The sequence below is a fragment of the Rhipicephalus sanguineus genome, chromosome 2 (assembly GCF_013339695.2).
Source record: "Rhipicephalus sanguineus isolate Rsan-2018 chromosome 2, BIME_Rsan_1.4, whole genome shotgun sequence".
Lineage (NCBI taxonomy): Eukaryota > Metazoa > Arthropoda > Arachnida > Ixodida > Ixodidae > Rhipicephalus > Rhipicephalus sanguineus.
Genome location: NC_051177.1, coordinates 186,035,145 through 186,050,775, shown reverse-complemented (window position 1 = coordinate 186,050,775; position 15,631 = coordinate 186,035,145). Strand labels below are relative to the sequence as shown.

The 15,631-nt window shown below is 49.1% G+C and overlaps 1 protein-coding gene across 1 annotated transcript; it reads right to left on the bottom strand.

The window, feature by feature from the left end:
* Positions 1-1,004: 1,004 nt before the first annotated feature.
* Positions 1,005-2,833, bottom strand: LOC119382097 (uncharacterized protein K02A2.6-like). The gene has a single exon (XM_037649828.2). The coding sequence runs from the start codon at positions 2,502-2,504 to the stop codon at positions 1,221-1,223; it is 1,284 nt and encodes a 427-aa protein (XP_037505756.2). The 5' UTR covers positions 2,505-2,833; the 3' UTR covers positions 1,005-1,220.
* Positions 2,834-15,631: the final 12,798 nt, after the last annotated feature.

The following is a 15,631-nucleotide window of genomic DNA, read 5'->3' as shown; positions in this document are numbered from 1 at the left end:
AAAGAGAGGGCACTTGCTGCTCAAAGGCCCAGAAGAGCGGAGAAGCTTAACTTATCGGATCCCGAAGTAGTTGCATGGCAAAGTAAATATATATGTGCACATAACACGTATACCTAGGGTGTCATTGGAGCAGCAGTAAGCATGATAATGAAGCTAATCCTAGTGTGATGTTGTGGTTTTGGTTTACACAACGTGCAGGTTCTTTATTTATTCGGAATGTCCGGGGTGGGGGGGCACGAGTCTAGTGTGCCCCCCACCTGAATACGCCCCTGGCCGTGGTGGCTCGATCGGTTGAAGAAAACCTGGTGGTCTTATTGGCGGTGTCTTGCGTCGCTGACAGCCTCGGCATGTCCTTTTGTAGCTGGTGACGTCGGCGGCAGTGCGTGGCCAGTAGTACGTTTCCTGTATTCTTGTCAGCGTTCGGGAAATACCGAGGTTTCCTGCTGTCGGATCGTCGATGAGAGCCTGGAAGACTTCTGGTCGCAATGCTGAAGGCACCACGAGAAGGTACTTGGCTCGAAGTGGTCAGAAGTTATTCTGTTGGAGGACGCCGCTGCGTAGGAAAAACGACGCCAATACTCGCTCAGATACTTTGGGAACGACGGCGGTCTTGCCCACGATGTATTCTGTAAGGCCTCTGAGTTCCGAGTCGGATCGCTGTTGTTCAGCAAAGGCGTCGACACTTCTGGTTCCTAAAAAGCAGCCATCATCCTGGTGGTATCCATCAGCAGCCATCATCCTGGTAGACAGGCAGTCGGCGTCGGGGTGTTTTCGTACGGACCTGTAAACTACAGTAATGTCGAATTACTAAAGTCGCAGACTACACCTTGCGAAGTGGCCTGAAGGGTCTTTGAAGTTAGCTAGCCAACACAAGGCGTGGTGATCGCTGACAAATTTGAAAGGCCTGCCGTAAAGATAGGGGCGAAACATTGATGTAGCCCAGATGATGGCAAGGCACTCTGTCGTGTCTGACGGAAGAGCAGCCCAACGAACGGCGAGCGAAAACTGAGGCTTTATTATGCCAGCAACTAAAACGACGGGCGAACTGCACGTGACAACGTTACAACAAGGAATGCCCGCGCCAGCTCCAATGCCGGCGCTTTTTAGGCACAGTGAGTGTGATAACACAATCCGTAGCCTCGGCGCAAGACACGCGGCCAAGCCATATCGCGCAGGCGCACGACATATCATCTCCCCCCACTTGCTTAGAGTCCCGGGGTCTAGGTGCCGTAGCGGTCGGGAGCTCGGCGTTGACGCTGCGAGTACCGGCGGCCTTGCTCGGTGGCCTGATTAGCAGTCAATGGCTGCTCTGCCAGTTCGGACGGGCCGGTAGGGCTTGTGCTCACTGTCACGGGGGCCTCGGCGCGAAAGTCTGGGTCAGTGATCACCAAGTCGTCTGTGTCCGGAGCACGCAGTATATGATTCCGGTGACGCACCCACTCGCACACACCACGAGGAGTCACGACACTCACACGATAGGACACTGGGCCGGTGCGAGCAAACACGGTAGCACTGAACCACATTGGTCCACGGCGAGAGTTGCGAACACGCACGAGGTCACCTTCGCGGAACGTGCTCTCGCGACTTCTATGACGACTGGCTTCCCGGAACTGCTTGTGGGTGACTGCGTCTTCAACAGAAGGCCTCACGTGGTCCAGCCTTGTTCTGAGGCGCCTCCTCAACAGCAAAACAGAGGGTGCCTCTGCCGTAGTTGCTTGCGGAGTGTTGCGGTACGCCAGGAGAAAGTCTGCGATATCCGACGGCGACGTGGAGCGGTTGGACTTCCGAAGTGCGGCCTTGAGCGTCTGGACAAAACGTTCTGCCAGACCGTTGCTGCTCGGATGGTACGGAGCCGTTCGCACGTGCCGCGTTCCTACTCGCTGCAGGTACTCCTGGAAATCTGCAGAAGTAAACTGAGTGCCGTTGTCCGACACCAAAGTTTCGGGGAATCCAAATCTGCAAAATAGTTCATGTAAGCATGAAATGGTTGCTTCACTGGTGGTTGTGCCCATCGGAAACACTTCTGGCCATTTTGAATGAGCATCCACCACTACGAGGTACATCACTCCGCTTAGTGGGCCGGCAAAGTCAACATGCAGTCGCTGCCAGGGGCGCGTAGGCCGGGCCCAAGCATGCAAAGGCGCTTTAGGTGGCAAATTGCGATTGGATCCGCACGTCACATAAGATGAGGTGAACCGCTCAATATCATTGTCGATAGTAGGCCACCAAACATAGCTCCTTGCTAGTTCTTTGGTGCGCACAACACCTGGATGACCTTGGTGCAACTCGTCTAAGATGAACGCGCGAGATTTTTTGGGAATGAGTCCGCGCATCCCAAGCATAATGCATTCTCGATGTATAGACAGTTCCAGTCGTCTATGAAAAAAAGGCTTGATCTCGTCAGGGACACTGCGCGGCCAGCCTGACAGAATGTACTGCGTCACTGCACGCAATGTAGCATCACGTGAAGTTTCGCGAGCTATGTCATGGCTGTTGACCGGCATAGTGTCAAAGCGAAGGTCATAAAACGGTTCCTCCTGATCTTCGACAGTCGGTTGTGTGACTGGCAGCCTTGATAAACAATCTGCATCAACGCTCTGTGCAGAAGGCAGGGACTTTAGTGAAAAGGAATGGGCGGACAAACCAACTGCCCATCGTTGTAGTCGTGCGGCGGCAATTGGCGGTATGCCCGTTTTAGGACCAAAAATTGTAGCCAATGGCTTGTGGTCCGTGAGCAGAACAAAATGCCTTGCATACAGGTAGTAATGAAACTTTTTTACACCAAATACCAGCGCCAGCGCTTCCTTCTCTAGCTGGCTATAGCCCTTTTCAGCACGGCTCAGTGTGCGCGAGGCATAAGCTCACAAGATAACTGTAGGGGTAGGCCTGGATCGTAGTGCGCCAAGATGGGAGCGACCGAAAGCAGCTCCTTGATGTGCTGAAAGGCGCGATTGCAATCTTCATTCCAGTTCCAGGCTACGTCTTTTTGCAGGAGCCTGTTTAAGGGAGAGAAAACAGTGGATAAGTTGGCAACAAACTTTCCGTAATAATTGATAAGACCAAGCAGTGACTGAAGCTGATGCTCATCGGCTGGCGACGGTGCCTTGGCTATCGCGGCCAGTTTTTCGTCTGTTGGATGGATGCCGTGCATGTTGATTACATGGCCCAATTAAGTCAGCTCGTCGCGAAAGAATTCGCACTTCGTTGGCTTTATGCGCAAGCCACGTTCTGACAGCCTTTTCAGAACTGCGTCGAGGTTTTGCAGATGCTCTTCCTTTGAGCGGCCCGTAATCAAGATGCTGTCGATATAGCAAAACACGAAGCTCAGTCTTTTCAAGACGTTATCCATGATCTTCTGGAAAATTGCGGGTGCAGACGCGATCCCGAAAGAAAGACGATTTACGGCGTAAAGTCCCTTGTGTGTGTTGAGCGTGAGGTACTGTTTTGACAGCGGGTCCATTTCCACCTGTTGGTAAGCCCTGTTGAGATCGATTTTGGAAAATTGCTGTCCCCCGGCCAGGGCTGCAAACAACTCATCGGGCTTAGGCAACGGGTAATGTTCTACGTCTAGTATGGGGTTGAGCGTCAGCTTGTAATCCCCGCACACTCTTATCGACCCGTCGCGCTTCACGACTGGCACAACCGGAATGGCGTAGGCCTACTCACTACTTGTTACTGGTACCAACACGCCCATCTGTACCTGTCGCGACCGCTCCTCCTCCACTGGTGCTTCGAGAGAAAATGGCACACTGCGAGCTTTGAAAAATTTCGGCGTCCTGCCCTCTTTGAAAATAAGAGTTGCTTTCTCGCCTCGGATGGTTCCTAGCTCGTCTGTGAAAACATCCTTATATTTGTCAAGTAACCTGTGTAACGCAGGGGTAGTTTCCGCGCTTAGCGATGGCTCAGACGACAACTGTTTTAGGCAGCGGACTTGTTTCCAGTCGACGCGTATTTGCTGAAGCCAGTTGCGCCCAAACAATGCTGGACCACTTTGAGGAAGTACGTATAGCGGTAACCGCTGGCATTGACTGTTGTGCTCAACTTGCAGAAAAGCAACACCGAATGGCTTCACAGGCTCCCCAGTATAGGTCCTGAGCGTCAGGCTAGTCCTCCTTAGCGGCACTGACGGAAAAAGTGAACGGAATTGACCCAGGGATATTACCGAGACAGCGGCTCCCGTGTCCAGCTCCATTTGCAAATGACTTTCTCCTACCAGTACGCTAAGCATAATGGACTCTCCCGATTCTACCTCTTTGGCCACCACACTTCGCAGGGGCGGTTCCAGCGGCTGCAAAGCTCGAACGTGTTCGCGTGTTCGCTTTCCCTTATGCTGCTGCTTCCGACGCCGGCAAGCTTTCTTAATGTGCCCTTTCTTGTTACAGAGAAAACAGGTCGCATTAATGTGTGCGCACGTACTGGCCTTGTGATTTGCAGTACAGCGGGAGCATTTTGTGGTTTCCTTGGTCGGCAACTGGTGAACTTCGAACTCGCTACCGGGCTTTGAATGCGTAGCTGTAGCGTTAACGAGCGCAGCTTCCAAGGCTGTAGCACGATCAACAGCTCGTTTAAACGTGAGTTGCTTGTCCTCCGAAAACAAGTGTCTTTGAATGTCGACTCGCAGTAAACCGCATACAAATCTGTCTCTGAGTGACTCGTCGAGAAACGCACCGAACTCGCACATTTGGGCCAGCGCCTTTAACTCTGCCACGTACTGCGGTATTGTTTCATGTTCCTTCTGCATTCGACGATGGAATTTCGCTCGCTCGGTTATGACTGACCGTTGAGGGGACAAATGTTTACGGAGCACCTCGCGCAAGCTTTCTAAAGAATGTGAGGACGGCTTTGTTGGGGCGGTAAGCGACTTGAGAAGCGAATACGTTTGCGGACCTACTATGCTGATGAACGCGTCTACCTTCCGTTCATCGGGGACATCGTTGGCTCGGAGATAAGCCTGCACACGCTCCTCATAGCTAATCCAATCGCCTGTCGAGGTATCAAATGGCTGTACTTGCCCCAGCTGGAAACTTGCGGTTGCCTTGGCCATGATATGTCGTCCTCAGCGGCTGCTTCACGGCTGTGTAATCCGCTAGCGGGTTCCAGTTGCTACCAAGCCGGAGCTTGTTCCATGCTGGTAGATCCCTTCCTCGTCGCCAGTCTACGTCGTGTCTGACGGAGGAGCAGCCCAACGAACGGCGAGCGAAAACTGAGGCTTTATTATGCCAGCAACTAAAACGACGGGCGAACTGCCCGTGTCAACGTTACAACAAGGAATGCCCGCGCCAGCGCCAATGCCGGCGCTATTTAAGCACAGTGAGTGTGGTAACACAATCCGTGGCCTCGGCGCAAGACACGCGGCCAAGCCATATCGCGCAGGCGCACGACATATCACACTCCTTTTCTGTTGTGGAATAGTTCGCTTCCGCCTTGGATAGCGTCCGTCAGTCCGTCTGTCCTGTGCACCAGGACGGCTCCGAGCCCTACGCTGCTTGGGATGGTGTGGATTTACGTGTCGGCGTATTCATCGAAGTGCGCAAGTATCGGCGGCGCAAGTATCGGCGGCGAATGTCGATTTTCCTGAGGTGCGTTAGCGGCTCGGTGATGCGTACACGTCCTTGTTTGTGATTTATTTCAAGCGAAGATAATCGACGCAGAAACGTAGGGTTCCATACTTCATCTTTACTAACACCACACGTCATGCCGACGGGCTCTTGCACGGCTGGATGATGTCGTCACGTAGCATTTCGTCGACTTCTTTCTTTACGCCCTCGCGCTCTCGCGTCGAAACTCTGTACGGGCTCCGACGGAGTAGCCTGGTACTTTCTTCCGTAATGGTGCCATGTTTTGCGACTGGGGTCTGCCGAATTCTTGAAGATGACGAAAAGCAGTCCTCGTATTCCATGAGGAGGGTTTTGAGCTGTCCTTGCTTATGCTTCGGAAGGCTGGGATTGACGTCGAAAGCTGGTTGAGATGCTTGGTTCATTGGAGTAGGCTCCGAAGAATCGGCGAGGGCGAAAGTACTGGTGGCTTCCACAATATCTTCAATGTAGGCGACCGTCGTGCTTTCTTCACGTGCTTGTACTCATTGCTGAAATTTGTGGATATCACTATTGCTTTCCCTCCCTGCAACTCGGCTATTCCGCTTGCGACGGAAATCTCGCGTTTAATCAACTGGTGCTTGTCCACTTCAACGACGCCTTCCAGGTCTGCTAATTTCATAGTGCCGACGGAAATGATGACGCTGGAGTGAGGGGGAATGGTGACCTGGTCTTCAAGCACAATCAAGGCGTGCTTCCCTGGCGGCGTGTACGGCTGCAGTACTTTTTCTGGGGATAGTGTTGTCGGACTTCGATCTCAGGTCGATGACTGCACCATGAAGGCCTAGGAAGACCATACCAAGCATGACTCTCGAGCAATGGTGTAGGACTACGAAGCTTGCGGGATAAGTACTATTGTTAATGGAGACTCGCTGGCAGATTCCTGCCGGTTTTACCTGGTGACCTCCGGCTCTCCGGCTTTCGGGGCCTTCCCAGGCTGTCCTAACTTTCTTCAACTTCGTGGCGAACGCTCCACTGATGACAGAATAGTAGTCGACTCCAGTGTCGATGAGAGATGTGACGCTGTGGCTGTCGATAAGAATGTCGAGGTCTCTAGTTCGTCGTCTTGCGTTGCGGTTAGGTAGTGGGGTCGGATCTCGGCTTCGTCGGTTTGTCCGACGAAGCCTTGCGGCTTGCGGCGTGTTTAGATTTCGTCGCGGCGTCGTCGCAACTCCATCGGTTGCTGCGCTTAGTTTTCCTGATATGGGCCAGTGTATGGTCGGCGTTCGGGAGAGAAGTAGCGACCTGGTGATGGCGATCGGGAAGGCCTTCGGGGAGTGCGTTGCGCTCCTGTGAGATAGTTGTAGATGTCACGTGGCCGTTCACCTCGTTCTGGACGTGGCGCGTTGATACACGGTAGCAGGAGCTGCTGTAGGTGTGACCAGACTCTCCCCAATGGTAGCAGTGTGGGCGGTTGCCGGAGGCGCGCCAAACATCGGTTCTTCTCGGGGTGTAGCGCTGGCCGGTAGGTGGGCTGTATGGCGTCCTTTGCGGCAGCGGCGGCCGTGTCTGGCGGCGGAACTGCGGCGGTGCGGGGCCTTCACCTGGGCGCGGAAGGAGAGCGTTACGACGCGCTGCAGAAGCGTGGCTCACAGCTTCCGGATGAGGCTGCGGTGGCTCGGGAATTCCCAGCGATTGCGCGACTTCCTGGCGCACCATATGGGCGATCTAATCCACTTGAGGCGGCGCCGAATTTAGTAGCTTACGCAGCTCCGCCCGCAGTATCGCTCTGATGGTTTCCCGTAGATTGTCGGTGCCTAGTGAGTGCGCTTCGGTGTAGCCTGTAGGCAGGGTTGAGCGGTTATATTAGATGCGAAGTATCTTAAGGCGGAGCTCAATCCGGTGGTGGTGGTGTGCGGCGTGACCACCCTTACTGCGCATGTGCATACCCTCTCCACACACCTCCCCTCCACTCACCATCTCCCCATTCCCTCTCCACTCACCCTCTCCCCTTCCCCTCTCCACTTTCTCTCCCCCCTCCCCTCTCCCATACCCCTCTCCCCTCCCCCTTTCCACTCTTCCTCTGAATCGCGGGCTAGACATGCCGAAATTCTCTCCTGCGCAACGCCGCGATGAGCTCGAGCGCATGCGCGTCCCCTCCCCTTCTCCCTCCTCTCCTACGCTGCTCCCCTCTCGCCCGCCTGTCGACCGCGTTGCCCGCTCGCCCTGTGAGAATTAACGGCCAGGCTAGATGGAAGATACGACGCGCGTAGCGTCCCTCTTCGCGTTCCACGACGCGAGGTCGGTAGCATGCCCAACGAACGCCAACGGAACGCGATCGTGCAAGTGCTCCGGCTTCGCATCGCCTCATATCCCCTTTAGCGGGACATGGTGTAATTTTTCCTTCGTCAGTACCTCGAGTGATTTGTCAATTGTTGTAGCCTGCGCTAGGGATTCGGGGACTGTCGTCGGTGGGTTCCGCAACAATCCTACAAAGAGGTCTTGTTTCACTCCCCGCATAAGGGAGCGGACCATTTTCTCCTCAGGCATGGCACCATCGCTCAAGTGAAAAAGTCCCGTCATCTCTTCCGTATAGATCATGAGGGTCTCACTCGGTAGCTCGGTTCTCGGCTCCAGCAAAGCAGTGGCCTTTTTCTTGCGGACGATGCTCGTGAAGGTAATCAGGAACGTCGTCTAAAAAAGGTCCCAGGTTTGAAGTATTGATTCTTGGTTCTCAAACCACGTCTTTCAGAAGTAGACGTGGCGCAGCTTCTTTTCAGAGTCCCAGTGGTTGATGGTGGCAACTCGGTCGAAACTCTCCAGCCAGCTCTCCTGGTCTTCAAACGATAATCCATGGAAATTCGGTGGCTCCCTTGGCTGCTGCATCACGACAGTTCTAGGCGACACAGCGGCCGTCACTCTGGCTGTCTTCTTCGTTGTTGTGGTCCAAATGCTGTCGGGTAGAGATCCGTATTCAGGTGGGAGACCTTGCTGCCTCCCGCTGGCTCGCTAGCCAGCGTTGGCGTTGATGTCGCCTTCAAGGTGTGGGCTTGGCTCACGGCTGGAAGGGCCTTCGGTACATGGACCGGGAAGCACCTCCACCAGATGTCACGGGGTCGTGACGTCACCGAAGGCAGCAGCCGTCCTGTCGAAGCTGGACCTGTTGTTTCGCCAAACTTGTGGCCGAAGTGGCTTCTTCGTCACGCTGGGGGCCGAGTTGTGCCGCCAAATTCGAGCTCAGCAATGCGGTCTTTAAGCGCATTTTTAAAAATTTATTCGTTCTGGGCCAAATCACAAAATAATAGTTGCATGCTGTGTTAGAAATTAAACATTTTTTCTTTTATAAGAGGATACGAGAGCAGTGGCCACGCACAAAAAGAATCCAGCAAATCGCATGCACATGTGGTAATCGGTGCAGTGTGATGCGTTCAGAGAGGACCTGGACTGTTTTGCTTTCATACAAATCAAGGCATTCATTCAATGACATGTCGTTCACTATTGGATACTTGACATGCATGCATGCCTGCATGATCATTCTGATATGTACCATGCCAATGGCATGCGTATGCTGTAATACACAACGCATGAATTTTCATTTATGTTTGTCATACTCGTACTGTGCCAGTTTTGGTATATAACAAGCTAATGAAACATGTGCTAAAGCACCAGCGCTTCCATGTGAATCATGATGTACATGACATGCATGTTATGATTTTTATGTTAAAACCAGTCTCTTGCATTCGTCATATACATATATCGTGCTATATCAATTTTGGCATATATCAAGTTAAGGAAATGGCCGCTAGCACACCAAGGCCGCTTCATGTAAATCATCACATACATGACATGATTTTCATGTAGAACCAGTCATTTATGTTCACCATACACTAATGTAGTTGATGAAATGTAACTCAGAGCACCAAGGCCATTTCATGTAAATCATGACATACATAAAATGCATGCATGACATGATTTTCTTTTTACGACCTATATTTTACATTCTTCATACACCCATGTCATGCCACACCATTTTTGGTATTTATCAAATCAACAAAACGTGCCACGAGAGCAAGACGTCATAGGTGCCTAGATAGATAAATAATTTTAAAGTGCGTCTGGTTTGCTAAAAAATGGTTCTCATTTAGTATTTAGTTGTGTCTCTTATTTTCTTCTTGTGTACGTGTTGTTCTTGTGCCGAGTTTCACGGTGTTCAAGGTGCAGGAATACTTCTCGCCTGCATAGCCAGGAGGAGGGGTGGTCTCAGCAGTATTTAAACCCCTCTGTGCTGGTGCATGTCTGCTCAATGTGTGTGTCTCTGCTTGTGCTTGATACTTTCCGGTGAGCCTTTGTTTGCGCTGCCGGTGGGCAGCAGCCATATCGAAAAATCTCATATGACACGTATGACACATACAATAATCTCGCATGATTATACGAGAACACATATGATTCATATGTGTTCATACGAGATTATTGGATACGAGGCATATGTGTCATATGAGAATTTTCGATAGGGAGCTGCGAGATAGGATACAACCGACCCCGAAATCTGCGCACTGCCTACACTCATCGTTGGGCCAAAGTACATCTCCATCAAGTTAAGTGGAAGCTGCCTGATGGCCGGAAGCATCGAGGCACGAGCACCATATAAAAAATCAAGGTGGACGATTGGGCGAGTTGGTGCTTCATGATCGACGTAAGTATACTGCGCGTAAGTATACTAAGCTGTAAGTGCGGTCACATCCGTCTTCCAAAAGTGCAGTGGTATTGATCTGGTTAAAGTCAAATCTCAGGCGAAAAAACTGTGCACTCAGCTTAACCTGTCTGAAGTAGCAAGAAAGGTAGAAAAAAGTGTGAAGTTGGCCCTAGAGATGTTTTTTCGGCAAAGACACACAAAAAGTCGAAGTGCCTTTTCGTGTCATAGTTACAGAGAAGGGCTCTCGGCAAAACGCCTTAGGGTTGTTTTTGCAGAAAAAGTTGAAACTTTTAGCGATTAATGTTCCCTTTCTAGTCAGGAATTCAACTCAGGTCACTGAATTCTTCTAAGAGTATTCTCACTACAATTTGAGTGCTTTTTCCATAGATGTCAAGGATTTATATTATTCTCTCCCTCGTGACGATTTGTATTCATGTATAGAAGAATGTGTTGATCAAATGGGCCACGTAACGTTCCAGAATGCAGCTGGTGTCAGTGTTAGCAGTTTTCTTGACCTGCTAGCTACCTATTTCACCTCTACCTATGTAGAATGGAACGGTGATGTTTATCAAAATAGTGGTTTCAATAGGATCTTCTATTGCACCGATTCTGAGCGATTTGTTGCTTGCGAAGTTCGACAGGAACTTGAAAGAGCGGCTGAGTTGTCAAGAAGTCGTGAGAATTTTCAGGTTCGTCGACGATACCTGGTGGTTTTTAAGTGTGAGTCTGCTAGAGTAACTTGGTTGCCATCTGACGTCATTGCAGCTTTTAGTGACTGCTTCAGTCCACTCGTACTGACCCATGAACTCCCAGTGAACAACTCGATTCGCTTCTTAGACATGAGACATGTTCAGCGTGAATCACACATGCTGGATGTATGAGCCTCGCGCTATGAAACCGCTTTTGCCTTTTAAATCAGCACATAGCAAGTTGGTTAAGAGAGGCGTCGTGAACTCCTGCTTCAACAAGCTTTCAAAATAAAGTTTAGCGTCTAAAAGAAGCTGGCTACCCGGATTCGCTTCTCATTTCTTTGGCAGAAACAATAAAAAAGAAGAAAAAGCCCAGAAGTAGAGATAGTACTGATCACAGGGACAAAAGCAAACGCGACAAGGTCGCGGTAATCCCTTACAAGCACCAGCTATCTCACAAGATGAAAAAACTCGGTCAGCGCATGGGCGTAAAGGTCGTTTTTTCGGCACCGTACAAGCTTTCTCAGCTAGCCAAAATGACGTGTAAACAATAAGCCCAAACGATCTTCGACTGTCTGGCATAAAACCCAGTTTGTCAGATGTGACACGAAGGTAGTTTATAGAATTCCGCGATCATGTGGTGCGTGTTACATCGGGCAGACTGGGAGATGCCTAAATGAGCGCCTGCGCCAGCACGCACGCAATGTACGCAATGGCAATGAAGGTTTCTTGGCTCAGCATGTCAGTAAGTGTGGCTGCCATGCGCAGTTCGAAAGCACGGTCGTAATGTATAGGCACGAAGACGATCATACCCGTATGATCGTCGAAGCGGAAAAAATGGCACTGGAACCAGAAAACTGCGTAAGCAAACCGTCGTTAGCTCTTCTAGATAAAGAGCTACGGTATCTGGCAAGTGGCGCACATGGACCATGAATCTGCTTTTATCAAACGTTCAAGTTTTGTTGATTGTTAAGCGCTAAATCATCATTTTTTGTAGGTTTTTTGTGTTTTCTTTTTCTGTTTCAGTCATATATATGTGGTTTGTGAAAAATAAACCTTCAGTTGATAGTCTGCGCTTGTCCTTGTGTCTTCTTGTCGTCCGTGTTTACTACCGCGCAGTATACTTACGTCGACCATGTAAAAATAGGTACAATTTGTTGCTGTGTTATTCCTGTGCGTAAAATTTCAATTCAAATAACACACTTTCACTATCCTTTGAAACCATTCAACTTCTTTATTGTTCCTTCTCTGACTAGGGAGCAGCAACACTGACAAAAACTGTATTTGCTCAATGAGGTATTTAATAGTCAGGAGTAGAGGCCAGATATTTAGGCATTAAAGAAGTGAGTTTTAGGTGCCAAAATAGGCAGGCAAAACAACTTTTTAGACCTAGAAATATAGGCACGATAAATTTTTACGTAGTGCAAGTAATTTGAAAAACAAGAGGTGCGTGACCTCTCTTTATGACAGGAAAGCAAAAAATGTTATTGTTTAAGGTGGCACACAGGCAGCAACAGTTCAACGTTAGTTGTGCGATTGTCTCTTGTCACGCCCGCTTTGCACAACACGGTCTCTCCGCTTATGCTGTAGCATAGTGAGTCAAGTGTCCACTGTCGAGTCAACACACACCTTTGTGCCTTCCTTTCGGCATTACTGAGAAGGGTAGGGCAAGAGCAGTTACCCAGATTGCTAAAAGACCAGAAGGAGGGGATTCTTCCTATTGACCGGGATGAATCACGTAGAACCATTCTCTTCCCTGGTGTTGAACACCTTAAAAAGTAAATTACAACCAAACAAAGCCGCGTGCACAACACATTTTCCTTTCTTCTTTTACTCTTCACTCTCTTCTGACGGCTCTCTGCTATTTCGCCGGCGCGTCCCATTTCACTGCTGCTAGTGGTTGTTTCCGGGAGGTGGTTGAACTAGATGACAAGGATGAACCTCGTAGATTTCTGGACAGTCAATGTTGCGCAGTAACATGAGTAACGGGCTCAAACTGCACCGGGAAGTGAAACTTGAGGTTAAATAGGGTTAATATAGGTGTCAGTTTTTAAAATAGGCATTGATGGGCAATATAAAAACACTATAAAAGCCTTCCTTAGCCTCTAACCTCTGCCCATATATCAAAGTGGCACGATAGGACAATAAAGAACAAAATAGGCATTTGCCAAATATCCGGTCGCTAGTCATGACCAAATAGCTTTGTGAAGGCCTCCAAAAACACTAATTCAATGAGATAAAATGGCTTGCCTCGGCTACATGATCTGCTCCGAGGAGCGAACACCTGATAACATGAGAGTGGCTGCCGTTGACAAACTCAAGCCACACCGCAGTGCAAAACATTTGCAAGTCGGCTTTATGCTTCATACAAGGTTCGTTTTACAGTCAAAAAGTAGTACATAGACATGTTCTCCCACTCCAAGTGCACCCCCCACCCCTTTCGATTGTAAGTGCACCAGAACAACAAACGCTTTTCAAATATTGCTGAGAGCCTGTCATTCCTCACAGTCATGTGCAGTGATGGGCTCCAGAGAGAAGAGGGGAGGATATGCACTGCAGCATTTGCGCTGTGAAGTGTGCTACCATTCTCGCATTTTAAGTGCCACCTTAAATTATGTGTGGCATTCAGAACTGCTGCAGACATATTCTTAACACGTCTACTGGCAACCAGCAAAAGTGGTTTCGAATTTTTGTGTAAGTTATGGCTTGCCAGAGTCTGAAATCGTTAATCCGTGTACAAGAGAAAAAAGGCATTGGCCTGCTCTGTGGGCTGATAATGGTGCGATTTGTACGTTGGAATGTGCCATCACACACCAGATCCACTCGCTTTGTCAATGTCTACTGCTTTATTGAGGTTAAACAAGCACTGCACTGCGAGCTTTTATTACGAAGGAAAATTTATGCTTGTTATGACTTAACCTGTACAGACTAGTCTGCTCCACTGTTAACGGGACTACATTTTTAAAGGAATTCAGGGGCGTAGCCAGGGGGCGAGGGTTGCAGGGTTCGAAACCCCCTCCAAAATTGTTAAATTTTGCATACGTATATATGCACACACACATACAAATGCATGCAGGAACACACATAAAGTATGGTGGAAGGCCTCATTCCCTTTTTGCTGAAAAAAAAATCTGACTACGCCCCTGACCTGATTGTAATGCACCTTGCCATGAACGAGAGCCAATGCCTACTGAAGAAGGATTGAAAGCTGGGCTAGTTGGTAACTTCTGAGGAAGTCAATGTGCACCGTTTTTTTTCCCGGAGCGACAAATGAGCAACAATTTGTCGCGACCATCCTGAATTTTGGTGCCATTCTGGTAACTCCTCCCCGGCCTCCACTTTTCTGGTAATTTCGAGTTGCAGAGGGGGGAGAGGGGACGCTTGCTATAAATTTCAAGTTAGTTTAACGCGTCACTTTTTTGCATTTTGCTGTTGCAAATAGAATTTGCTAATTGCTTTACACACACTTTCATTACATTATGTGCACAGCCTATTAGTCTGTTCCTGTTATCTTTGCACAAGCAAGCAACAATGTAAAAGAAGAAAATTGCACATAACACCTGTGTATCTTGACTTTGGTGTGCAGGAACTTCAGGTGGTCATATTATTTCAGAATCGTGCACCAATCATCACATCCCACGTGCACATTAGAGGCGAAAAACCACATTACTTTTTAAAATGTATGCAATGTTGTGCACAGCTGCTTTGTTACACTTCACAATAGTTTGTAAGCCACTCAAAACAGCCAACAATGCTTTTAAGTTTCACTTCAGCTGGTTGCGAACTTCAGCTGGATGTATTGTGAACCACTTGTGCACGTGCCTGGTCAGGCCAGCATGACTTCGAGAAACTGAATATATTTTTTATATAGTAGTAATAATGATACTAACACAGCTAACTGCTTTCTAAAGTGGTGTTACTCAGTATTGCGCTATCAATGCATTGCGAGTCCTTTCGTGAGGCAGAGATACACTTTTCATTTTACAGGCAGTTCCTATCAATCCAGCAACGGGTACAAAGCGGCAAGGGGGACAGCGGTCAAGGACATTGGTTAATTCTAGAATTACGAAGCGGAACCATGTGCTTCGAGCAAACGTCTCGCCCGAGCATCTGGACTCTGACCAGGTGCGTTTTCCCGGTCATGAAATGTCATCTGATAGCTTATTCTTATGTGGCACCGTTTTTCATTTGAAGTGCTTTATTTCAGCGGCAGATCATGAGAGTAAGCTTATCAGCATCATGAGTACGGTTGGTTGTTTCCGGGTTTTACGGTTGAACCTCTTTATTAGAGACCCTGATGTAATAGACAATTGGCATATAAGAGACACCGTGCGCCTGCATCGAAAAGAGGGTTGATCAGAAAATGGGAACATGGTACCCTGCTTAAGAGACGTTTCATTTACCCCATTTTCAAATATATAACTCGCACAAATTGTACAAATAATCGGGGTCAGGTTATGCACCAATTTTGGTGTGCGAGTTTGCTTCCTGTCAGTGTCTGTGCTTCCTGCGTCCTGTCAGTTTGCTTCCTGTCTCCCCCTTTTTTTTCTTTCGTCGTTTGCATTGGAGGTGTCGGTTACATGCAAAAAATGCAGTCACTAACAACAAGTGCCCCTCAGTGCATGTCTCTTATAAAAGAGTTTAGCTGTATATTTTTTCAAATCTGGTGGTATTTCTAAAGCTAATAATCAGGGAGAAATAATCTATTTGTACAA

Excerpts from the sequence above, each read along its gene's own strand:
- LOC119382097 (XM_037649828.2), bottom strand. The coding sequence starts at position 2,504 with ATGCCGGTCAACAGCCATGACATAGCTCGCGAAACTTCACGTGATGCT.